Source organism: Enhydra lutris, unplaced genomic scaffold (assembly GCF_002288905.1).
Source record: "Enhydra lutris kenyoni isolate GAN:26980312 unplaced genomic scaffold, ASM228890v2 scaffoldscaffold1, whole genome shotgun sequence".
NCBI lineage: Eukaryota > Metazoa > Chordata > Mammalia > Carnivora > Mustelidae > Enhydra > Enhydra lutris.
Genome location: NW_019154085.1, coordinates 74,494,869 through 74,516,650, shown reverse-complemented (window position 1 = coordinate 74,516,650; position 21,782 = coordinate 74,494,869). Strand labels below are relative to the sequence as shown.

Sequence of the window (21,782 nt, the reverse complement as noted above, 5' to 3'; positions counted from 1 at the left end):
TAAGTTGGCAGTTACATCGCTAAAAATTATCACAGTATTTTCCAGTCTATGAAAAAAATAAATTATTTTACTACCAATATGAAAGAGATATATTTTATGAATATTCCTAAGAATGGGAAAAATGTGGCGTAGTGATAATAATTACTAAAAAGAAAAAAGATGTCTTGTTTAAGAAGAGCATAAAGGTTAGTTTTCTAATAAGTGGCTAACAAAATTGTCACAAGAGCTTCAAAAATAAGTGGCAAATCCTTGTACAGAGTTTGAGCCTGACTAAAAAGAATAAACCACTGTGACTGAATAGTGGAAGAAGAGGAAACCACTTTGCGTACTCAGTAGAAACACAGAGGTGACAAGTGATACTAACCCTGTGGGAGCTGAGTGACTAAGGGAAAGTGCCTGAGAACAGGTATTTTAAGCAATGAGCAGAGCTAGAAGAATCCAACATAGCTAGCCAAAGTAGCAGGAAGAAACCATTTACCTTTCTAAAGAAATGTAATTTTTTAAATAAAATAATAATGATGTTGATATATGAATAATAATAATATGAATAATAATGATATAGCATTCAGCACTGTCCTATAATATAAGAAGAGCCCAGTTATACAGATTACCTTGGTGAGTGGACAAAAAACAAAAATGCCTTACTCTTCTGGGGTGGGAGAATCAGAAGAAAGGGAAGGTGACCACATACTTGTGGGTTAAGATGCAGAGATCATCAGGTGACTTCTATTTCTTATGGCCAATAAGGATACAACTTAATGAATCCTTTTTTTTTTTTATTTTAATCCTTTACTACACTATAAAAAGACCTTTTAAAATATTGACTTTAATAAATCATAGGGTTTTTTTTTTTCCCTCTAAACCTTATTAAAAGACCTTTTGAAATACTGGTGGTGGGGCAGGGGGCGGAATAATAATGCTTTTGTGAGTCTTGAAAACCAAAAATATAAACCCTCAAACCTTCCTTATTTGTATAATATGTGAACTCCCCCTTTTTAAATTCCATAGATACCCCTGGACCACCTTCTGCTCCAAGAGTTGTGGATACCACCAAGACCAGCATTAGTTTGGCATGGACCAAGCCCATGTATGATGGTGGCATTGACATCATAGGATACGTTCTTGAAATGCAAGAGAAAGACACCGATCACTGGTACCGAGTGCATACCAATGCCACAATAAGAAATACTGAATTCACTGTGCCAGAGCTTAAAATGGGCCAGAAATACTCCTTCAGGGTTGCTGCTGTGAATGCGAAGGGTATGAGTGAATACAGCGAGTCAACTGCTGAAATTGAGCCCGTGGAAAGACTAGGTATTTATAATAAAAGCTTTTAGGTGAATTTTTTTCTCATTGCACCTATTCATAAATTAAGTTTTGACATTTGCTTTCCAGAAATACCAGACCTAGAGCTTGCCGATGATTTAAAGAAGACTGTGACCATCAGAGCTGGGGCCTCATTGCGCCTGATGGTGTCTGTATCTGGAAGACCACCTCCTGTCATCACATGGAGCAAGAAGGGCATTGACCTTGCAAACCGGGCCATTATTGACACCACTGACAGCTACTCTTTACTTATTGTGGACAAAGTTAACCGGTACGATGCTGGAAAATACACTATTGAAGCTGAAAATCAATCTGGCAAGAAATCAGCAACAGTCCTTGTTAAAGTATACGGTAAGTATTTGTCTTAAAATTGACTACACTCTGAGTAGATTTCTTAAAAAAAAAAAATACCCCTTGACCTAGGATTGGTCACCTCTCTAGAGAGAAACCATGTTGAATATGTGTTCCTGAAAAACACAAAACAGAATCTACCAACCAATCAGCAAATAAGTATGAATCTTACATTCTACTTTTTTAGATACTCCTGGTCCCTGTCCTTCAGTGAGAGTTAAAGAAGTATCAAGAGATTCTGTAACCATTACCTGGGAAATTCCCACAATTGATGGTGGAGCTCCCGTCAACAATTACATTATTGAGAAACGTGAAGCTGCCATGAGAGCATTCAAAACAGTAACTACCAAATGCAGCAAGACACTTTACCGAATTTCCGGACTTGTAGAAGGAACCATGTACTATTTCCGAGTGTTACCGGAAAATATTTATGGCATAGGGGAACCATGTGAAACATCTGATGCAGTTCTGGTCTCAGAAGTACCTCTGGTGCCTACAAAGCTAGAAGTGGTCGATGTCACCAAATCAACTGTCACTCTGGCCTGGGAAAAACCACTCTACGATGGTGGTAGCCGACTCACAGGATATGTCCTTGAGGCCTGCAAAGCTGGCACCGAGAGGTGGATGAAGGTCGTCACCTTAAAACCCACAGTCCTAGAGCACACTGTTATTTCCTTAAATGAAGGTGAACAGTATCTATTTAGAGTAAGGGCACAAAATGAGAAAGGCGTGTCAGAGCCAAGAGAGATTGTCACAGCCGTGACTGTACAAGACCTCAGAGGTATGTATCAAATCACCAAAAACATCCATAACAGTGATGTAAAGAAAACATTCAGAATTCATGATACTTTGTCATTAGAAATAATGCTTAAGAGTTAAGGCCTACTCTCTTTCTCCTAGTGTTGCCAACAATCGATCTTTCTACAATGCCTCAGAAGACCGTTCATGTCCCAGCCGGCAGACCAGTGGAGCTCATGATACCAATCGCTGGTCGCCCACCTCCTGCTGCTTCCTGGTTCTTTGCTGGTTCGAAACTAAGAGAATCAGAGCGTGTCACGGTTGAAACTCATAGTAAAGTAGCCAAATTAACCATCCGTGAAACCACCATCAGAGATACTGGAGAATATACACTTGAACTGAAGAATGTCACTGGAACTACTTCAGAGACCATTAAAGTTATCATTCTTGGTAAGGATGTATGACAAAGACACATGTGAGTTGTTGATGTTCGGTCACCCAATTGTGATTTGAAGTGAAAATTAATTTTCCGATTTCTTTCTCTTTCATAGACAAGCCTGGTCCTCCAACTGGGCCTATTAAGATTGATGAAATTGATGCTACTTCAATTACCATTTCCTGGGAACCACCCAAATTGGATGGTGGCGCTCCATTGAGCGGTTATGTGGTCGAACAGCGCGATGCCCATCGTCCAGGATGGCTGCCAGTGTCTGAATCCGTGACTAGACAGACATTTAAGTTTACCAGACTCACTGAAGGCAATGAGTATGTGTTCCGCGTGGCTGCAACGAACCGCTTTGGGATTGGCTCTTACTTGCAGTCTGAGGTCATAGAATGTCGCAGCAGCATCAGTAAGTGCTTGGACCCTTAAGGCTACCATTCTCCCCACCTGATTCTGAAAGTTGACAGAAGGGAATTTGTTTTTACTATGTACTAAGGAAAAAGAGGTCCCAAAATTAACCCTAGGGTCTTTCTAAAGTTTCCTGGAGGTTTTCAACAGCGTTTTTTTGTTTGTTTGTTTGTTTTAATGAAAAAGAGGAAGGAGAAAAGGAATGAGGGAGACGGGGGGACTGGCTAGGTTATAGTGAGGAAAAAAATACAGAATACATGCCTAGTAAATGTTTACAAAATTAAAGAAAATGAGGAACCTCAAGAAAAGTACAAAAATAAAAACATTGAAAAAATAGTCACAAGTCTTATATGCTATTTAAAAGGCTAAGACATACTTACAGAAATGTGCGAGTCTTTAATTTATTCTCATTGCCATAATGTGTTTACCTCTGTCTGACTGCAGGTATTCCGGGACCTCCAGAAACATTACAAATATTCGATGTCTCCCGTGATGGCATGACACTGACTTGGTATCCACCAGAAAACGATGGTGGCTCCCAAGTGACTGGATATATCATAGAGCGCAAAGAAGTGAGAGCAGATCGATGGGTCCGTGTAAATAAAGTACCAGTGACGATGACACGGTACCGTTCCACTGGCCTTATTGAAGGCTTAGAATATGAACACCGTGTCACAGCCATTAATGTGAGAGGGACTGGGAAACCAAGTCGTCCTTCCAAACCCATTGTTGCCATGGATCCAATTGGTAAATACATTGTGTATAGGTCAATTTTTTGAGGTATAATTTAAATATAGTAAAATTTATCCTTCTGAAATTCTAAGTTTTGAAAAGGTCCTGTTTGTAAGCACCACCACAGTCAAAATATAGAGTTCTTAAAATATATATATATATATACATAGAGAGAGAGAGAGAGAGAGAGAGTTCTTCCATCAGCTCAGAAAGTTCAGTTGTGGATCCCTTCCCCACTCCAGCCCCTAGCAGCTTTGGGCAAGTAACTTTTTGTATTATCCTCTTGAATCTATTCCCTATTCTTTAAAATGGGACTTATAATACATGCCCTATATCAGTGCTTAGTTCTTTGAATAAGTTACTACTTCTAAAAGCACTTTGAGAGCTGATGATAAATGTAGGATGGCAGTAGTGATCATAAATAAAGCACATTTAAGACAGGAAAAAGCAAGAGCTTTAAGTATTATTAACTGATAAAATGAATAAAATTTTAACAAAAAACTGTATTCTAATGCTGATAGTTCACGTTTACACAATTCATTGCATGTTAGGTGGCACAGTTGATTTTCAGCTTGGCAGCAACTTTAACAATATCTAATTGTCTTATTCTTAACCCCAGCTCCTCCAGGAAAGCCGCAAAATCCAAGAGTTACTGATACAACAAGGACATCAGTCTCCCTGGCCTGGAGTGTTCCAGAAGATGAAGGAGGATCTAAAGTCACAGGCTACTTGATTGAAATGCAAAAAGTAGATCAACACGAATGGACCAAATGTAACACCACCCCAACCAAGATTCGGGAGTATACCCTAACACATCTACCTCAGGGCGCTGAATACAGATTCCGTGTCCTAGCTTGTAACGCTGGTGGACCTGGGGAGCCTGCTGAAGTACCAGGAACGGTCAAAGTCACCGAAATGCTTGGTAAGAAATATGATCACTTACTTTCTGTGAATAATTGCCTTAAGATTTATGCCTTACCATCCCACCCCACCGCCTAAGAAATGCTAATTGTAACTGGATCTTTTTTCCTAGAATATCCTGATTATGAACTTGATGAAAGATACCAAGAAGGTATCTTTGTGAGACAAGGTGGAGTCATCAGACTTACCATACCAATCAAAGGAAAACCATTCCCAATATGTAAATGGACCAAGGAAGGACAAGATGTTAGTAAACGTGCCATGATTGCAACCTCGGAAACACACACTGAGCTTGTAATCAAAGAAGCAGACAGGGATGATTCTGGCACTTATGACCTGGTTCTGGAAAACAAGTGTGGCAAGAAGACTGTCTATATCAAAGTCAGGGTAATAGGAAATCCCAACCCTCCTGAAGGGCCACTTGAATATGACGACATACAAGCTCGCTCTGTAAGGGTCAGCTGGAGACCCCCTGCCGATGATGGTGGTGCTGACATCTTAGGCTATATTCTCGAGAGACGAGAAGTGTCTAAAGCTGCCTGGTATACGATTGATTCCAGAGTCCGAGGTACATCTCTGGTGGTAAAGGGCCTCAAAGAGAATGTGGAGTACCATTTCCGTGTTTCAGCTGAAAACCAGTTTGGCATAAGCAAACCCTTGAAATCTGAAGAACCAGTCATACCAAAAACACCACTGAGTAAGTACTCTTCCAACCACAACACTGTAAAAATTCTTCCAGTACTCTTTCATTTTGAGATGAAAGCCATCATCTTACAAGATATGGGACTGTACTCTCAACCCATGTTTTCTACTTCATATCCATAGATCCTCCGGAGCCTCCAAGCAATCCTCCAGAAGTACTTGATGTGACCAAGAGTTCTGTCAGCCTGTCTTGGTCCCGGCCCAAAGATGATGGTGGTTCTCGAGTCACAGGCTACTACATTGAACGCAAGGAGACATCAACGGACAAGTGGGTCAGGCACAACAAGACTCAGATAACGACCACAATGTACACAGTCACTGGGCTTGTTCCCGACGCGGAGTATCAGTTCCGCATCATCGCACAGAATGAGGTTGGCCTGAGCGAGACCAGCCCTGCTTCTGAACCAGTCGTTTGCAAAGATCCCTTTGGTAAGGAGAGAGTCTCTAAAGGGGTTCAAACCAAAGAGGCAAGCCATCTTGGGTCTTTTGCTTTTATGTCAGTAGTACTGATTCCCTTTTTGGTTGTTTGAAAATATTTCAGATAAGCCAAGCCAACCTGGAGAACTTGAGATTCTTTCAATATCCAAAGATAGTGTCACTCTGCAGTGGGAGAAACCAGAATGTGATGGTGGCAAAGACATCCTTGGATACTGGGTTGAATACAGGCAGTCTGGAGACAGTGCCTGGAAGAAGAGCAATAAGGAGCGCATCAAGGACAGGCAGTTCACGATAGGGGGGTTGCTGGAAGCCACTGAATATGAATTCAGGGTTTTTGCTGAGAATGAGACTGGGCTTAGCAGACCTCGAAGAACTGCTATGTCTGTAAAGACTAAGCTAACATGTAAGTAGCCACTAGTTCTCTGCTTTTGACCTACAAACTAAGCAACGTATTAAGGCTCATTCTTCCTTGATATTAAGTAGATGTACAGAAAATCTTACTGGAGGAGAGCAAGTGTTTGGGAAGAGTGAACTCACTTTGGCATATACATACACAGGAAATAGCTGCCATGTTCTACAGGAAGTCATTCCAAGCATGTAACCTCAGTAGATGTTAGGTGCAGTGACCTGAGCACATTCTTAGAGCAATTTCTCTTCAGATGCAATGGTTTGGGTTTCTTTATGCTTCCTAATAAGACTTGAAGGGTCAACAAATGAACCCCACTTCAGTGAACCTAAGTAAGGCAAAGATTCTTTCTATAGATTTATAGAGAGAATTCATAAATTTCCCCAGACCCCTTATAATTTCTGACTGTACACTTGATCTTGGCCAAAAGGCCGAGAAGCGATTGTCTCCCAACTGTAAAGAGGAAAGTCACTCTACGAAATAAGGTGATGATATGCTCACTGAATCCCTATTTCCCATAAGACCCCAGGAAAAGCGCTATTAAATTTCTAGGTACTCATGTATAAATCATGGTATCTAAGAGAGTGTTAGTCAAAAGGGTAAATTCACTCCTGCTATACAAGGGCAGAGGATTACAGATTTAGTAGTAATAATAATGCATTAATATTATCTTTCATATCCTTCAGCCGGAGAGGCTCCAGGAGTACGCAAAGAAATGAAGGATGTTACCACCAAGTTGGGTGAAGCTGCTCAGCTGTCATGCCAGATTGTTGGAAGGCCTCTTCCTGACATTAAATGGTACCGATTTGGAAAGGAGCTGGTACAAAGCCGGAAGTACAAAATGTCTTCAGATGGACGCACACATACGCTAACTGTAATGACAGAGGAACAAGAAGATGAAGGTGTTTATACCTGCCTAGCTACTAATGAGGTTGGAGAAGTAGAAACCAGTAGTAAGCTTCTCCTGCAAGCAATACCACAGTTCCATCCTGGTTACCCACTGAAAGAGAAATATTATGGTGCTGTGGGTTCGACACTTCGACTTCATGTTATGTACATTGGTCGTCCAGTACCTTCCATCACTTGGTTCCATGGCCAGAAACTTCTGCAAAACTCAGAAAACATTACTATTGAAAACACTGAGCACTATACTCATCTTGTCATGAAGAATGTCCAACATAAGACTCATGCTGGGAAATACAAAGTTCAGCTCAGCAATATTTTTGGAACAGTTGATGCCATCCTTGATGTGGAAATACAAGGTATCTTATTTTAGTTTTTAGTGTTTTTTTAACTTTTCAAGAAAAAAAAAAAGATCTCAGGTGACCTACTACAAAAAACCACTACAATTGTATTTTCTCTCAACAGATAAACCAGACAAACCCACAGGACCAATTGTGATAGAAGCTCTGTTGAAGAACTCCGCAGTGATCAGCTGGAAACCACCCGCAGATGATGGAGGCTCCTGGATCACCAACTATGTGGTGGAGAAATGTGAGGCCAAGGAAGGAGCTGAATGGCAATTGGTGTCTTCAGCCATCTCGGTGACAACCTGCAGAATTGTAAACCTCACAGAAAATGCTGGCTATTACTTCCGGGTTTCAGCCCAAAACACTTTTGGCATCAGTGAGCCTCTAGAGGTTGCCTCAGTTGTGATCATTAAGAGTCCTTTTGGTGAGTACAATCTCTACAATCTTCCTATGGCAAAATTCCATCCTTACACAAAACTCTTACTAATAGAAATAACGTTTGAAAGGAAATAGCCAAGATTTAGATAAAATACAAGTGCCTTTTATCTCACTTAAACTGAACTTTTGCACATCTACAAGGGCAAATATAAACCCTAGTTCTTCTTTAAAAAACGAACTTTGTGTTTTGATAAGTTTCTTAGCATAAAGTGACCCATTTCCTTTTTCTGGAATAGCTGTTCTTAGAACTTTGGGTTTGTAAGATTGTCTTTTTAAAAACTAAGCTTTTGGGGCACTTGGGTGGCTCAGTGGGTTAAAGCCTCTGCTTTCAGCTCGGGTCATGATGCCAGAATCCTGGGATCGAGCCCCGCATCAGGCTCTCTGCCCGGTGGAGAGCCTGCTTCTCCCTCTCTCTCTGCCTGTCTCTCTGCCTGCTTGTGATCTCTGTCTGTCAAATAAATAAATAAAATCTTTTAAAAAATTAAATTTAGGGGCACCTGCGTGGCTCGGTGGGTTAAGCCTCTGCCTTCGGCTCGGGTCATGATCCCGGGGTCCTGGTATCAAGCCCCACATCGGGCTCTCTGCTCCGCAGGGAGCCTGCTTCCTCCTCTCTCTCTCTGCCTGCCTCTCTGCCTACTTGTGATCTCTGTCTGTCAAATAAATAAAATAAAATCTTTAAAAAAAATTTAATTTAATTTAATTTAAAAAAACTAAACTTTTCATAAAGCTGCCTGTTTCACGTCATGACTCAAATCTTTCTTGTTTCTTTGAAACAGAAAAGCCGAGTGCTCCTGGCAAACCAACTATCACTGCTCTCACGAAAGATTCTTGTGTTGTGGCTTGGAAGCCACCTGCCAGTGATGGAGGTGCAAAGATTAGAAATTACTACCTTGAGAAACGTGAGAAGAAGCAGAATAAATGGATTGCTGTGACAACAGAAGAAATTCGAGAAACCGTCTTTTCAGTGCAAAACCTTATTGAAGGCCTTGAATATGAGTTCCGTGTGAAATGTGAAAATCTAGGTGGGGAGAGTGAATGGAGTGAAATATCAGAACCTGCCATTCCCAAATCTGATGTCCCAATTCAGGCACCACACTTTAAAGAGGAACTGAGAAATCTGAATGTCAGATATCAGAGCAATGCTACTTTGGTCTGCAAAGTGACTGGTCATCCGAAACCTATTGTGAAATGGTACAGACAAGGCAAAGAGATCATTGCAGATGGATTGAAGTACAGGATTCAGGAGTTTAAGGGTGGCTACCACCAGCTCATCATTGCAAGTGTCACAGATGATGATGCCACAATTTACCAAGTCAGAGCTACCAACCAAGGGGGATCTGTGTCTGGCACCGCCTCCTTAGAAGTAGAAGGTAAAGACCTCAAATCTATAAAAACCAGTTTGGTGCTAGATGACATACTGTGAATTAGGGGTGGGGGTGGGGGAGTTGTTGCACTTAAATAGTGTTGGGTATTGCTAAATTGCATTCTTTCTTCTTTTATTCTTCTACAGTCCCAGCTAAGATACACTTGCCTAAAACTCTTGAAGGCATGGGAGCAGTTCATGCTCTCCGAGGGGAGGTGGTCAGCATCAAGATCCCTTTCAGTGGCAAACCAGACCCTGTGATCACCTGGCAGAAAGGACAAGATCTCATCGACAATAATGGCCACTACCAAGTTATTGTCACAAGATCTTTCACATCACTTGTTTTCCCCAGTGGAGTAGAGAGAAAAGATGCTGGATTCTACGTGGTCTGCGCTAAAAACAGATTTGGAATTGATCAGAAGACCGTTGAACTGGATGTGGCAGATGTTCCTGACCCACCCAGAGGAGTCAAAGTTAGTGACATCTCACGAGATTCTGTCAACTTAACATGGACTGAGCCAGCTTCTGATGGTGGTAGCAAAATCACCAACTACATTGTTGAAAAGTGTGCAACTACTGCAGAAAGATGGCTCCGTGTAGGACAGGCCCGAGAAACACGTTATACCGTGATCAACTTATTTGGAAAAACAAGCTACCAGTTCCGTGTAATAGCTGAAAATAAATTTGGCCTGAGCAAGCCTTCTGAGCCTTCAGAACCAACCATAACCAAAGAAGATAAGACCAGAGCCATGAATTACGATGAAGAGGTAGATGAAACCAGGGAAGTTTCCATGACTAAAGCATCTCACTCCTCAACTAAGGAACTGTATGAGAAATATATGATTGCTGAAGATCTTGGGCGTGGTCAGTTTGGAATTGTCCACCGTTGTGTTGAAACATCCTCAAAGAAGACTTACATGGCCAAATTTGTTAAAGTCAAGGGAACTGATCAGGTTTTGGTAAAGAAGGAAATTTCCATTCTAAATATCGCCAGGCACAGAAACATCTTATACCTCCATGAATCATTTGAGAGCATGGAAGAATTAGTTATGATCTTTGAGTTCATATCAGGACTCGACATATTTGAGCGCATTAACACAAGTGCTTTTGAGCTTAATGAAAGAGAAATTGTAAGTTACATTCGCCAGGTCTGCGAAGCACTTGAGTTCTTACATAGTCATAATATTGGACACTTTGACATTAGACCAGAAAATATCATTTACCAAACAAGAAGGAGCTCAACCATTAAAATCATAGAATTTGGTCAAGCCCGTCAGCTGAAGCCAGGGGACAACTTTAGGCTTCTGTTCACTGCCCCTGAATACTATGCACCTGAAGTCCACCAGCATGACGTTGTCAGTACGGCCACAGACATGTGGTCACTTGGAACACTGGTGTATGTGCTGTTAAGTGGTACCAATCCATTCCTGGCTGAAACTAACCAACAGATAATTGAGAACATCATGAATGCTGAATATACTTTCGAGGAAGAAGCATTCAAAGAGATTAGCCTTGAAGCCATGGATTTTGTTGACCGGCTGTTAGTGAAAGAGAGAAAATCTCGCATGACGGCATCCGAGGCACTCCAGCATCCATGGCTGAAGCAGAAGATAGAAAGGGTCAGTACTAAAGTTATCAGAACACTAAAACATCGGCGTTACTACCACACTCTCATCAAGAAAGACCTCAACATGGTTGTGTCAGCAGCGCGAATCTCTTGTGGTGGTGCCATTCGATCTCAGAAGGGAGTGAGTATTGCTAAAGTTAAAGTAGCATCCATTGAAATTGGCCCAGTTTCTGGACAGATAATGCATGCAGTTGGTGAAGAAGGAGGATATGCCAAATATGTATGCAAAATTGAAAATTATGATCAGTCTACCCAAGTGACCTGGTACTTTGGAGTCAGACAGCTGGAGAACAGTGAGAAATATGAAATCACCTATGAAGATGGAGTAGCCACCATGTACATCAAAGACATTACCAAATTTGATGATGGCACCTATAGATGTAAAGTAGTCAATGACTATGGTGAAGATAGTTCTTATGCAGAACTATTTGTTAAAGGTGTGAGAGAAACTTACGACTATTACTGCCGTAGAACCATGAAGAAAATTAAGCGCAGAACTGACACGATGAGACTCCTGGAAAGGCCACCAGAATTTACTCTGCCTCTCTATAACAAGACTGCTTATGTGGGTGAAAATGTCCGATTTGGAGTGACTATAACTATCCACCCAGAGCCTCGTGTAACATGGTATAAATCAGGGCAGAAGATCAAACCAGGTGATGATGATGCGAAGTACTCATTTGAGTCTGACAAGGGTCTTTACCAGTTAACGATCAGCAGTGTGACTACAGATGATGATGCTGAATATATGGTCGTGGCAAGGAACAAATACGGCGAGGACAGCTGTAAAGCAAAACTGACTATAACCCCACACCCACCGCCAACAGATACAACTTTAAGACCCATGTTCAAACGGCTGCTGGCAAATGCAGAATGCCAAGAAGGTCAGAGTGTCTGCTTTGAGATCAGAGTGTCTGGCATCCCCCCACCAACGTTAAAATGGGAGAAAGATGGCCAGCCACTGTCCCTTGGGCCTAACATTGAAATTATCCACGAAGGCCTGGATTATTATGCTTTGCACATCAGGGACACTTTGCCCGAAGACACGGGTTACTATAGGGTCACAGCCATGAACACAGCTGGATCCACCAGCTGCCAGGCTCACCTCCAAGTGGAACGCTTAAGGTATGTCAAGCAAGAATTCAAGACTAAGGAGGAGCGTGAACGACATGTCCAAAAGCAAATTGACAAAACGCTAAGAATGGCTGAAATTCTTTCTGGAACTGAAACGGTGCCACTGACACAGGTAGCCCAAGAGGCTCTGAGAGAAGCTGCCATCCTTTACAAACCAGCTGTAAGCACCAAGACTGTAAAAGGGGAATTCCGACTTGAGACGGAAGAAAAGAAGGAAGAGAGGAAACTCCGTATGCCTTATGAGGTACCAGAACCACGCAAGTACAAACAGACTACCATAGAAGAAGACCAACGCATTAAGCAATTTGTGCCTATGTCCGACATGAAATGGTACAAAAAGATACGTGATCAATTTGAAATGCCTGGGAAAATTGACAGAGTTGTACAGAAAAGACCCAAGCGCATCCGCCTTTCAAGATGGGAACAGTTCTATGTGATGCCTCTTCCACGCATTACAGATCAATACAGACCTAAATGGCGTATTCCCAAACTCTCCCAAGATGATCTTGAAATGGTGAGACCAGCCCGCCGCCGCACACCTTCTCCTGATTATGACTTTTATTACAGACCTAGAAGACGTTCTCTTGGCGACATATCAGATGAGGAATTACTCCTTCCCATCGATGACTACTTGGCAATGAAAAGAACAGAGGAAGAGAGGCTGCGTCTTGAAGAAGAGCTTGAATTGGGTTTCTCAGCTTCACCGCCAAGCCGAAGCCCTCCACGTTTTGAGCTTTCTAGTCTGCGTTACACTTCACCACAAGCTCACGTCAAGGTGGAGGAAACCAGAAAAGACTTCAGGTATTCAACCTATCACATCCCCACAAGGGCTGAGACTAGCACCAGTTATGCGGAACTGCGGGAACGGCACGCCCGGGCCTCCTACAGGCAGCCGAAACAACGGCAGAGGATCATGGCTGAGAAAGAAGATGAAGAGTTGCTCCGCCCAGTTACCACCACCCAGCGCCTCTCGGAATACAGAAGTGAGCTTGACCACATGTCGAAGGAGGAAAAGTCTAGAAAGAAATCAAGGCGACAGAGAGAAGTGACAGAAATAACAGAAATCGAAGAAGAATATGAAATCTCAAAACACGCTCAGAGAGAGGCTTCCTCGAAACATGCTCATAGAGAGGCCTCCTCCTCCTCAGTGTCTAGGCTACTGAGACGGCGGCGTTCCCTGTCTCCAACCTATATCGAGTTAATGAGGCCAGTGTCTGAGCTCATCCGGCCACGTCGACCACCAGAGGAGGAATATGAAGATGACACAGAAAGAAGATCCCCTACTCCAGAGAGAACTCGCCCACGTTCCCCCAGCCCCGTGTCTAGTGAGAGATCACTCTCGAGATTTGAGAGGTCTGCAAGATTTGATATCTTTTCCAGGTATGAGTCCATGAAAGCTGCTTTAAAGACTCAGAAGACATCAGAAAGGATGTATGAAGTTCTGAGTCAGCAGCCTTTTACGCTGGACCATGCCCCCCGAATCACACTGAGAATGCGCTCCCACAGGGTACCATGTGGCCAAAATACCCGTTTTATCTTAAATGTTCAGTCTAAGCCAACCGCTGAGGTTAAATGGTACCACAATGGTGTCGAACTCCAGGAAAGCAGTAAGATTCGTTACACCAACATGAGTGGGGTACTGACCCTAGAAATTCTGGACTGTCAAGCTGAGGACAGCGGAACATACCGCGCCGTGTGCACCAACTACAAAGGTGAGGCCTCGGACTACGCGACCTTGGATGTAACAGGCGGGGATTACACCACCTACGCCTCCCAGCGCAGAGACGAACAAGTCCCCGCGTCTGTTTTCCCTGAGCTGACAAGAACAGAGGAATACGCAGTTTCGTCATTCAAGAAAACATCTGAGATGGAAGCGTCTTCCTCAGTCAGGGAGATGAAGTCGCAGATGACCGAGACAAGGGAAAGTCTCTCGGCGTATGAACACCACGCATCCGCGGAAATGAGAAGCGCGGCCATGGAACAAAAGTCGCTGGAAGAAAAAACCACACACAGGAAGATCAAGACGACTTTGGTGGGAGCAAGAATTCTGACGAAGCCAAGGTCCATCACCGTGTATGAAGGCGAGTCTGCGAGGTTTTCTTGTGATACTGATGGCGAGCCAGTACCCACCGTGGTCTGGCAGCGTGGGGGCCACGTGATAAGTTCTTCTGCTCGTCACCAAGTGACCACCACAAAGTACAAATCTACCTTTGAGATCTCTTCGGTTCAGGCTTCCGATGAGGGCAACTACAGCGTGGTGGTAGAAAACAGTGAAGGGAGGCAAGAAGCTCAGTTCACTCTGACCGTTCAAAAGGCCAGGGTTACTGAAAAGGCTGTGACCTCACCACCAAGAATCAAATCTCCCGAGCCTCGAGTGAAATCTCCAGAAGCCGCTAAGTCTCCAAAACGAGTGAAATCCCCAGAACCGGTCACTTCTCACCCAAAAGCTGTCTCACCCACAGAGACAAAACCCACACCCACAGAGAAGGTTCAGCAGCTACCGGTCTCTGTCCCACCCAAGATAACTCAGTCTCTGAAAGCAGAAGCTTCTAAAGATACTGTGAAGCTGACCTGCGCAGTAGAAAGTAGTGTATTATGCGCAAAAGAGGTGACCTGGTATAAAGATGGTAAGAAACTGAAGGAAGATGGGCATTTTCAGTTTCATTATTCAGCAGATGGCACCTATGAGCTCAAAATCCATAACCTCACAGAATCTGATAGTGGAGAATACATTTGTGAGATATCTAGCGAAGGTGGAACTTCTAAAACGAACTTCCGCTTTATGGGACAAGACTTTAAGAGTATCCATGAGCAGGTGTCAAAGATATCAGAAACTAAGAAAGCAGCTCAGAAAACTGCTGAGTCAACAGAAACCAAGAAAACTGAACCAAAAGTACCTGAACCAATTTCCTCAAAACCAGCCATCGTTACTGGGCTGCAGGATACAACTGCTTCTTCAGACAGCGTGGCTAAGTTTGCAGTTAAAGCTACTGGAGAACCCCGGCCCGCTGTCATCTGGACAAAGGATGGAAAGGTAAACCATTCTTAAATGTCTCTCAATTTTATTTCCTAAAAACCTCACCCCTTCTTCCCTTCCTCCCAAAAAATGTTTACACTTAACTTTTTAAAACTCAAATCACTTGCATTCTATAGGCTGTTACACAAGGAAGTAAATACAAACTATCTGAAGACAAAGGAGTTTTCTTCTTAGAAGTTCATAAGACTGATACATCTGATAGTGGACTTTATACTTGCACAGTAACAAATTCAGCCGGATCTGTGTCCTCTAGCTGCAAATTAACTATAAAAGGTAGGTTGGCTTTTGTTTTTATGAATATTTTTCAGAAAACGATAGCGGGAAGTTTTCCAAACATTCTCCCTTACAAATACACACATGAAAGTATTAAAACTGTTTTCCAAATTCCAGAATACCATTTGTACACAAATAGAGAATATAAGTATTTTTTAAAAGCGTAATATTAGCATAAAAAGCACTTGATAAGTGCCAAATTATACGTGGTGGTATATAAGATTCCAAGAGGCAGCTGCTGTTCCCAGGAACACTTAGGAATGAAGTCAGGTGAATATACAAAATGCTTCCATAAACCTTCACTCTTGCTAATTTTCCCAAGCAGTGCAGTTAGTAAAAGAGCTATATTACTTTTCCAATTAAAATTAGGTTGCTTTCAATCTTCTAAAATGTAATTCAGTTTTTTAATTTTTTAATTTCCTAAATCCACATGTATCCTGAATATCTCAACTATTCTTTTCAAGTCTTTTTTGTCAAGTCATAGGAATCGTCTTCAATTTAAAGAATCATTATACTGATCTCAAAAGTCACGTATGACAACTTTCCAAGACTAGGACTGAGAAAGAACTCAATATTACCTACACTGCATACAAAAGGCAACATCCCTTTCTTTGAGTCTTATTTATTTGCTTGCAGAATCTACAAAAGAGTAAAAAGGGTGGGGCCTCTTTCCAATTTCATTTGCCTTACAGAGTTTTCTTTTTTAGCTGTAAAAGACACTGAGGCACAGAAAGAATCTACACAAAAGACCTCCGAAATTACGTCACAAAAGAAGGCAGTTGTTCAAGAGGAAATCTCCCAAAAAGCCCTAATTTCTGAAGAAAAGAAATTAGCAGAGGTGAAATCTCAAGAGAAGGCAGTTGTCCAAGAGGAAATTTCCCAAAAAGCCCTAATTTCTGAAGAAATGAAAAAATCAGAGGTGAAATCTCAAGAAAAGTTAGCCCTCAAGGAAGAATCTTCAAAGGTTCGGATATCTGAAAAAGTCAAGAAATCAGAAGCAACCTCTCTGGAAAAATCCATCGTCCATGAAGAAATCACCAAAACATCACAGGCATCGGAAGAAATCAGAACGCATGCGGAGATTAAAGCATTTTCTACTCAGATGAGCATAACTGATGGTCAGAAGGTGACCTTAAAAGCCAACATTGCTGGTGCTACCGATGTCAAATGGGTACTGAACGGCGTAGAGCTCACTAACTCCGAAGAGTACAGATACGGTGTCTCGGGCAGCGATCAGACCCTAACCATCAAGCAGGTCGGTCACAAAGATGAAGGCATCCTCACCTGCATTGGCAAAACCAGCCAAGGGATCATCAAATGTCAGTACGATCTGACCCTGAGCAAAGAACTCTCTGATGCTCCAGCCTTCATCTCACAGCCCAGATCTCAAAATATTAATGAAGGACAAAATGTTGTCTTTTCTTGTGAAATCAGTGGTGAGCCATCCCCAGAAATCGAATGGTTTAAAAACAACTTGCCGGTAAGTTTAATCGTGAGTATATCATTGAAGAAAATTTAAAAGGCCACATCTGTTCCTCAAGAGCTCAAAGAAACACTTCTCCCCACCCCTTACATTTTAGATTTCTGTTTCTTCAAAAATCAGTGTAAGTCGCTCCAAAAATGTATATTCTCTTGAAATCCGAAATGCGTCAATAAGCGACAGTGGGAAGTACACAGTCAAGGCCAAAAATTTCCGTGGCCAGTGTTCAGCTACTGCTTCCTTAACAGTCCTTCGTAAGTATATCTTTCCCATTTTCCTCACTTGCTTAAGGCCTTTATGTATTTTTTCCCCTTTGTCTTCTGAGCACAGCCAACCCTGAGAAGCCTCATTAAATTCCAAGTGTAAGCAGCACAGACCTCACATGGGAATTCATCCTAATGCTCAAATTTTCTTTTCAGCTAAACAGATACGTGAACAAGCTAACTTTTGAAGCCAAGCTAACAAATCCCCTATTATATTTATTTTCAAAATGCACAAAATCTCTGTGATTTTCTATATGGCTAATCATTTTTCTCCTAGTTATTCTAGCCCCTGCATGTAATGTAATGATAGAAATCAAAAGATTTGTTTCTTGGAGACATTGAGCTAGCTCTTGACAAATGTATGTATCTGCTTATGCTTTCTCAGCAAATTGTTTGGGTTACGTTGTGTGTGTGTGTGCGTGTGTGTGTGTAAGTCTTCCATTTCTGCAAGTCAATGTCAGATGTCCCCAATTAACCAGATGTCATTGATGTTCACTGTGTATCTGCTATGCTCCACAGCTCTAGTTGAAGAACCTCCCAGAGAGGTAGTATTGAGGACAAGTGGCGACACAAGCTTGCAAGGAAGCTTCTCGTCTCAGTCAATGCAAATGTCTGCCTCTAAGCAGGAGGCCTCCCTCAGCAGTTTCAGCAGCAGCAGCGCTAGCAGCATGACTGAAATGAAATTTGCAAGCATGTCTGCCCAAAGCATGTCCTCCATGCAAGAGTCCTTTGTAGAAATGAGTTCCAGCAGTTTTATGGGAAAATCTAGTATGACACAACTGGAAGGCTCAACTAGTAGAATGCTTAAAGCAGGCGTAAGAGGTGAGCAATATAAATTACTGGTAGAGGTAGATAAGCCTAGTAGCACAGTAGAGTCTTTAGTTCATATAATTTAGCAGAAAGCAAATAATGTTTTCATGATCCTAAAACATTTTTGTTGTTGTCCCATAAAGGAATTCCACCTAAAATTGAAGCTCTCCCCTCTGACATCAGCATTGATGAGGGGAAAGTTTTAACAGTAGCCTGTGCTTTTACTGGTGAGCCCACCCCGGAAATAGTATGGTCCCATGGCGGAAGAAAAATTCAAAACCAAGAACAACACGGGAGATTCCACATTGAAAACACAGATGACCTGACGACTCTGATCATCATGGACGTACAGAAACAAGATGGTGGACTTTATACCCTGAGCTTAGGGAACGAATTTGGATCTGACTCTGCCACTGTGAATATAAATATTCGATCCATGTAAGAGGGCCTGTGCTCCTCATATTCATGCTCATTCTTAACCTTCCACAAATGATCCACATGGACTAATCTTTCTGATCTGTAAATATTCCAAAAGAAAAAGTAGTTTTGTGTCAACCTAAATGAGTCAAAGTTCAAAATCAGACATTTCAATCTTTCATAATTGTTGACCTAAGAATATTACACATTTTCTAGTGACATGTACATACTGTATATAGCCGGATTAACGGTTATAAAGTTTTGTACCATTTATTTTATGACATTTTACAATGTAACTTTTGAAACTAACCGTTGGTAGGAGAAAGTTTCCTACGGAACGAATACCCTGCTCAACACTTAATCTTTGTGCCTCAACGTAATGTTGATGTCTAAGCATGCCTCAGTGGGTTGAGAAATTCCCCACTGAAGAAGTCCTATCCACCTAAGAGATGATGCCATGCACGTAACTGGACATGTGCACCGATACCTGTTGAATCAGAAATGTAAGGCATTGGTGATGTTTGCATTTACCCTCCTGTAAGCAACACTTTAACGTCTTACATTTTCTCTGATGATGTCACACTCTAAATTATCATGACTTAAATATTACCAGAGCAGAGTGTAACGGCCAACACTCTGTTCGCTCCTTCTACACTGTCTCTGACCATAGAGAGTGCAGGGATAGCTTGGAAAAGTAACATCGCCTGGCCATCCCTTCATTAAACCAAGCTATTCAAGTATTCCTATGCCAGAGCAGTGTCAACTCTTGGAGGTTCTGGGGGTGCAGCCAATGCCTTCGTGTGGTAGCTCTAAATTTAAATTTAAACCTGAGAAACTGGGGCAACTAAGCGATGAGCCACAGCAAAAAAAAAAAAAAAAAAAAGAACAACAACAAAATAAAGCTGTCGTTAAATTAAAAACAACTACACCATTACTAACTGCCCAAAATGTCAATTTGATGTAGTTCCTTTCATGCAGGTATAAATTCAATTGTTAGTTACAATTGTTGGACCTCCTTGAGAAATAGTAACAACAAAATAAAGCAAGCTATCTGCACCTCAAAATGTGTGGTTTGCTGTTTTTTGTGTGTGGGTGTGAAATTCTGGGGTTGGGTAGTATGACTTCACGAATCACATAAATGAGGACAGATTAGAGTAAATCAAGTTCAACATGGCCCATATCAACAGGTTTTTTAAAGCAAGTATTTTGATTATTGTGTTGAATCTATTCAACAATTTCTTAAAAGCACAGATTTTATTCTCATGGATAAACTTATCCTCAAAACTTAACAAAAAATCCCCCAAAATAACAGCTTGAATCGTTTAAACTTATGGAGAGCATTTTTATGGGGACTGATTCAACTAAATCCATCAAAAACACTGAACATCTACATTTCACAGTATTTTTTGTTAGACACCCTTGAGAACAACACAGAGAGGAGCAAGGTTAGTAGACCCTGTCCTTGAAGGAATGCAGTGGAGACCGTGACAGCCAGTGGCTGCAGGAGGGCCCAGGGAGGGCAGGGAAATAACCTCCCAAAGAGGGACACCTGTTGGCCAGAGCAGTCCCTGCAGGCCGGGGCGCTTAAGGAACCACCACTCTAGAAACCCGGTGGGTTCACTTACCTTGGGAGACCTGGGCGTTACCAACAGCATCTATGACATCATGTAACCATTTGAAATGCCTATTCTTACCTTAAAATGAGAGGCAGAACTTGCTGGGTAATTCCTGGGGTGGATTCCCAGCCCCAACATGCTAATATTCTCACACGTCCCATCCGCGACTGAGATACTGTCCCAGCTCAGGAGAGCTCTAAAGCTGAAAGGGCTGCACACTCCCGCAGTTGCAGCTCCCAGGCCTTGAGCCAGTCTGGGTCGGGGAGAGATGGGAGGGGCGACAGCCTAGCCAGCCAGGCGCAGCCACGCCAGAGGCAAGGTCTGACCTCTCTTTATGCCTTAGGAGAAGCCTGTGGCCTAGGCCAGCGGCATGGGGCGGCCATTAGAACGTATCACCTGCCTTCAATAGTAGCTGATGACGTAGATAAACCTCGGGGGGTTGGGGGGGCAGGGATGTAAATCGCAAACAGCTGGTAAAATAACAAATTAAATTGGCAGTCTCTATGGAGACTGATTTAAGTACTGTTTTATGCTTGTGCTCCAAAAAGAGAAATTTGATTTTGTTTACTCTGCCCCAAATATAACTTTGAAAACTTCAGAGAAAAGTCCAGTTTCCTTGTAATAGGAGAAAAGATTGCTAGTTAAAAAAGGATTTTTTTTTAGGGGCACCTGGGTGACTCAGTGGGTTAAAGCCTCTGCCTTCGGCTCAGGTCATGATCCCAGGGTCTTGGAATCGAGCCCTGCATCGGGCTCTCTGCTCAGCGGGGAGCCTGCTTCCCTTCCTCTCTCTCTGCCTGCCTCTGTGTCTACTTGTGATCTCTGTCTGTCAGATAAATAAATAAAATCTTAAAAAAAATACAAAAATTAAAAAAAAGAAAAGCTTTAAAAAAAGGATTTTTTAAAAAGATTTTATTTATTTGACAGATCACAAGTAGGCAGAGAGGCAGTCAGAGAGAGAAAGAGGAGGAAGCAGGCTCCCTGCTGAGCAGAGAGCCCCCGATGCGGGCTCGATCCCAGGACTCTGGGATCATGACCTGAGCCGAAGACAGAGGCCTTAACCCACTGAGCCGCCCAGGCGCCCTGATAAAAAGGATTGATTGGCCCATCGTTTTTAGTCTACGCTTATAAATAGTGAAAGCTTACAACTCAACTTTGTGCCTTTGGTATCTCTGGATTGGTATTTCCCGAACTATTTTCCTCTGGATATCCGTAGATGCTGTGAAAAAAGTGTTCCACAACCAAATGAACTTGGGTCATTGGTTATTGCAAGGACTTGATGCAGGACTTCTCAGAGTCTTTGATGAGCTAAATGTGTTGTGATTTTCCAGGAGGTGATACAGTGCTCCCCGAAGTTAATTCACTGATGACAGAAAGAAAAGTTTTCATCAGTGGAACATGCAGGGTGAACCAGGCTACGGCAGGTGGAAACATGCAAGGTGTAAACATGCCTACATCTTCGCAGGAGGAACTGCCTATCACTTAAGAAATGAAATTAAGTGCCATGGTTTAAAAAAAAAAAAAATCCAAAGTGTTTGAAAGCACACTGCTGGAACACTTGATCCAGTCAAAGAAATGCTGGACAATCAGCATTTGGACAAGGAGTTCCTTGT

At 42.3% G+C, this 21,782-nt stretch overlaps 1 protein-coding gene across 1 annotated transcript in view; it reads left to right on the top strand.

Moving 5' to 3' along the window:
* LOC111151669 (titin) overlaps window positions 1-19,618 on the top strand; it is a 270,197-nt gene extending 250,579 nt beyond the window's left edge. The window contains 20 exon segments of the mRNA XM_022509842.1: window positions 1,009-1,314; window positions 1,396-1,677; window positions 1,865-2,458; window positions 2,578-2,865; window positions 2,967-3,266; window positions 3,710-4,012; window positions 4,617-4,919; window positions 5,031-5,615; window positions 5,744-6,049; window positions 6,162-6,461; window positions 7,151-7,726; window positions 7,833-8,138; window positions 8,929-9,522; window positions 9,663-15,310; window positions 15,430-15,586; window positions 16,294-16,424; window positions 16,506-17,066; window positions 17,167-17,320; window positions 17,849-18,151; window positions 18,283-19,618. Of these exon segments, the coding sequence (XP_022365550.1) occupies window positions 1,009-1,314; window positions 1,396-1,677; window positions 1,865-2,458; window positions 2,578-2,865; window positions 2,967-3,266; window positions 3,710-4,012; window positions 4,617-4,919; window positions 5,031-5,615; window positions 5,744-6,049; window positions 6,162-6,461; window positions 7,151-7,726; window positions 7,833-8,138; window positions 8,929-9,522; window positions 9,663-15,310; window positions 15,430-15,586; window positions 16,294-16,424; window positions 16,506-17,066; window positions 17,167-17,320; window positions 17,849-18,151; window positions 18,283-18,581 (12,296 nt within the window). The 3' untranslated portion in view covers window positions 18,582-19,618.
* The last annotated feature ends 2,164 nt before the right edge of the window (window positions 19,619-21,782 follow it).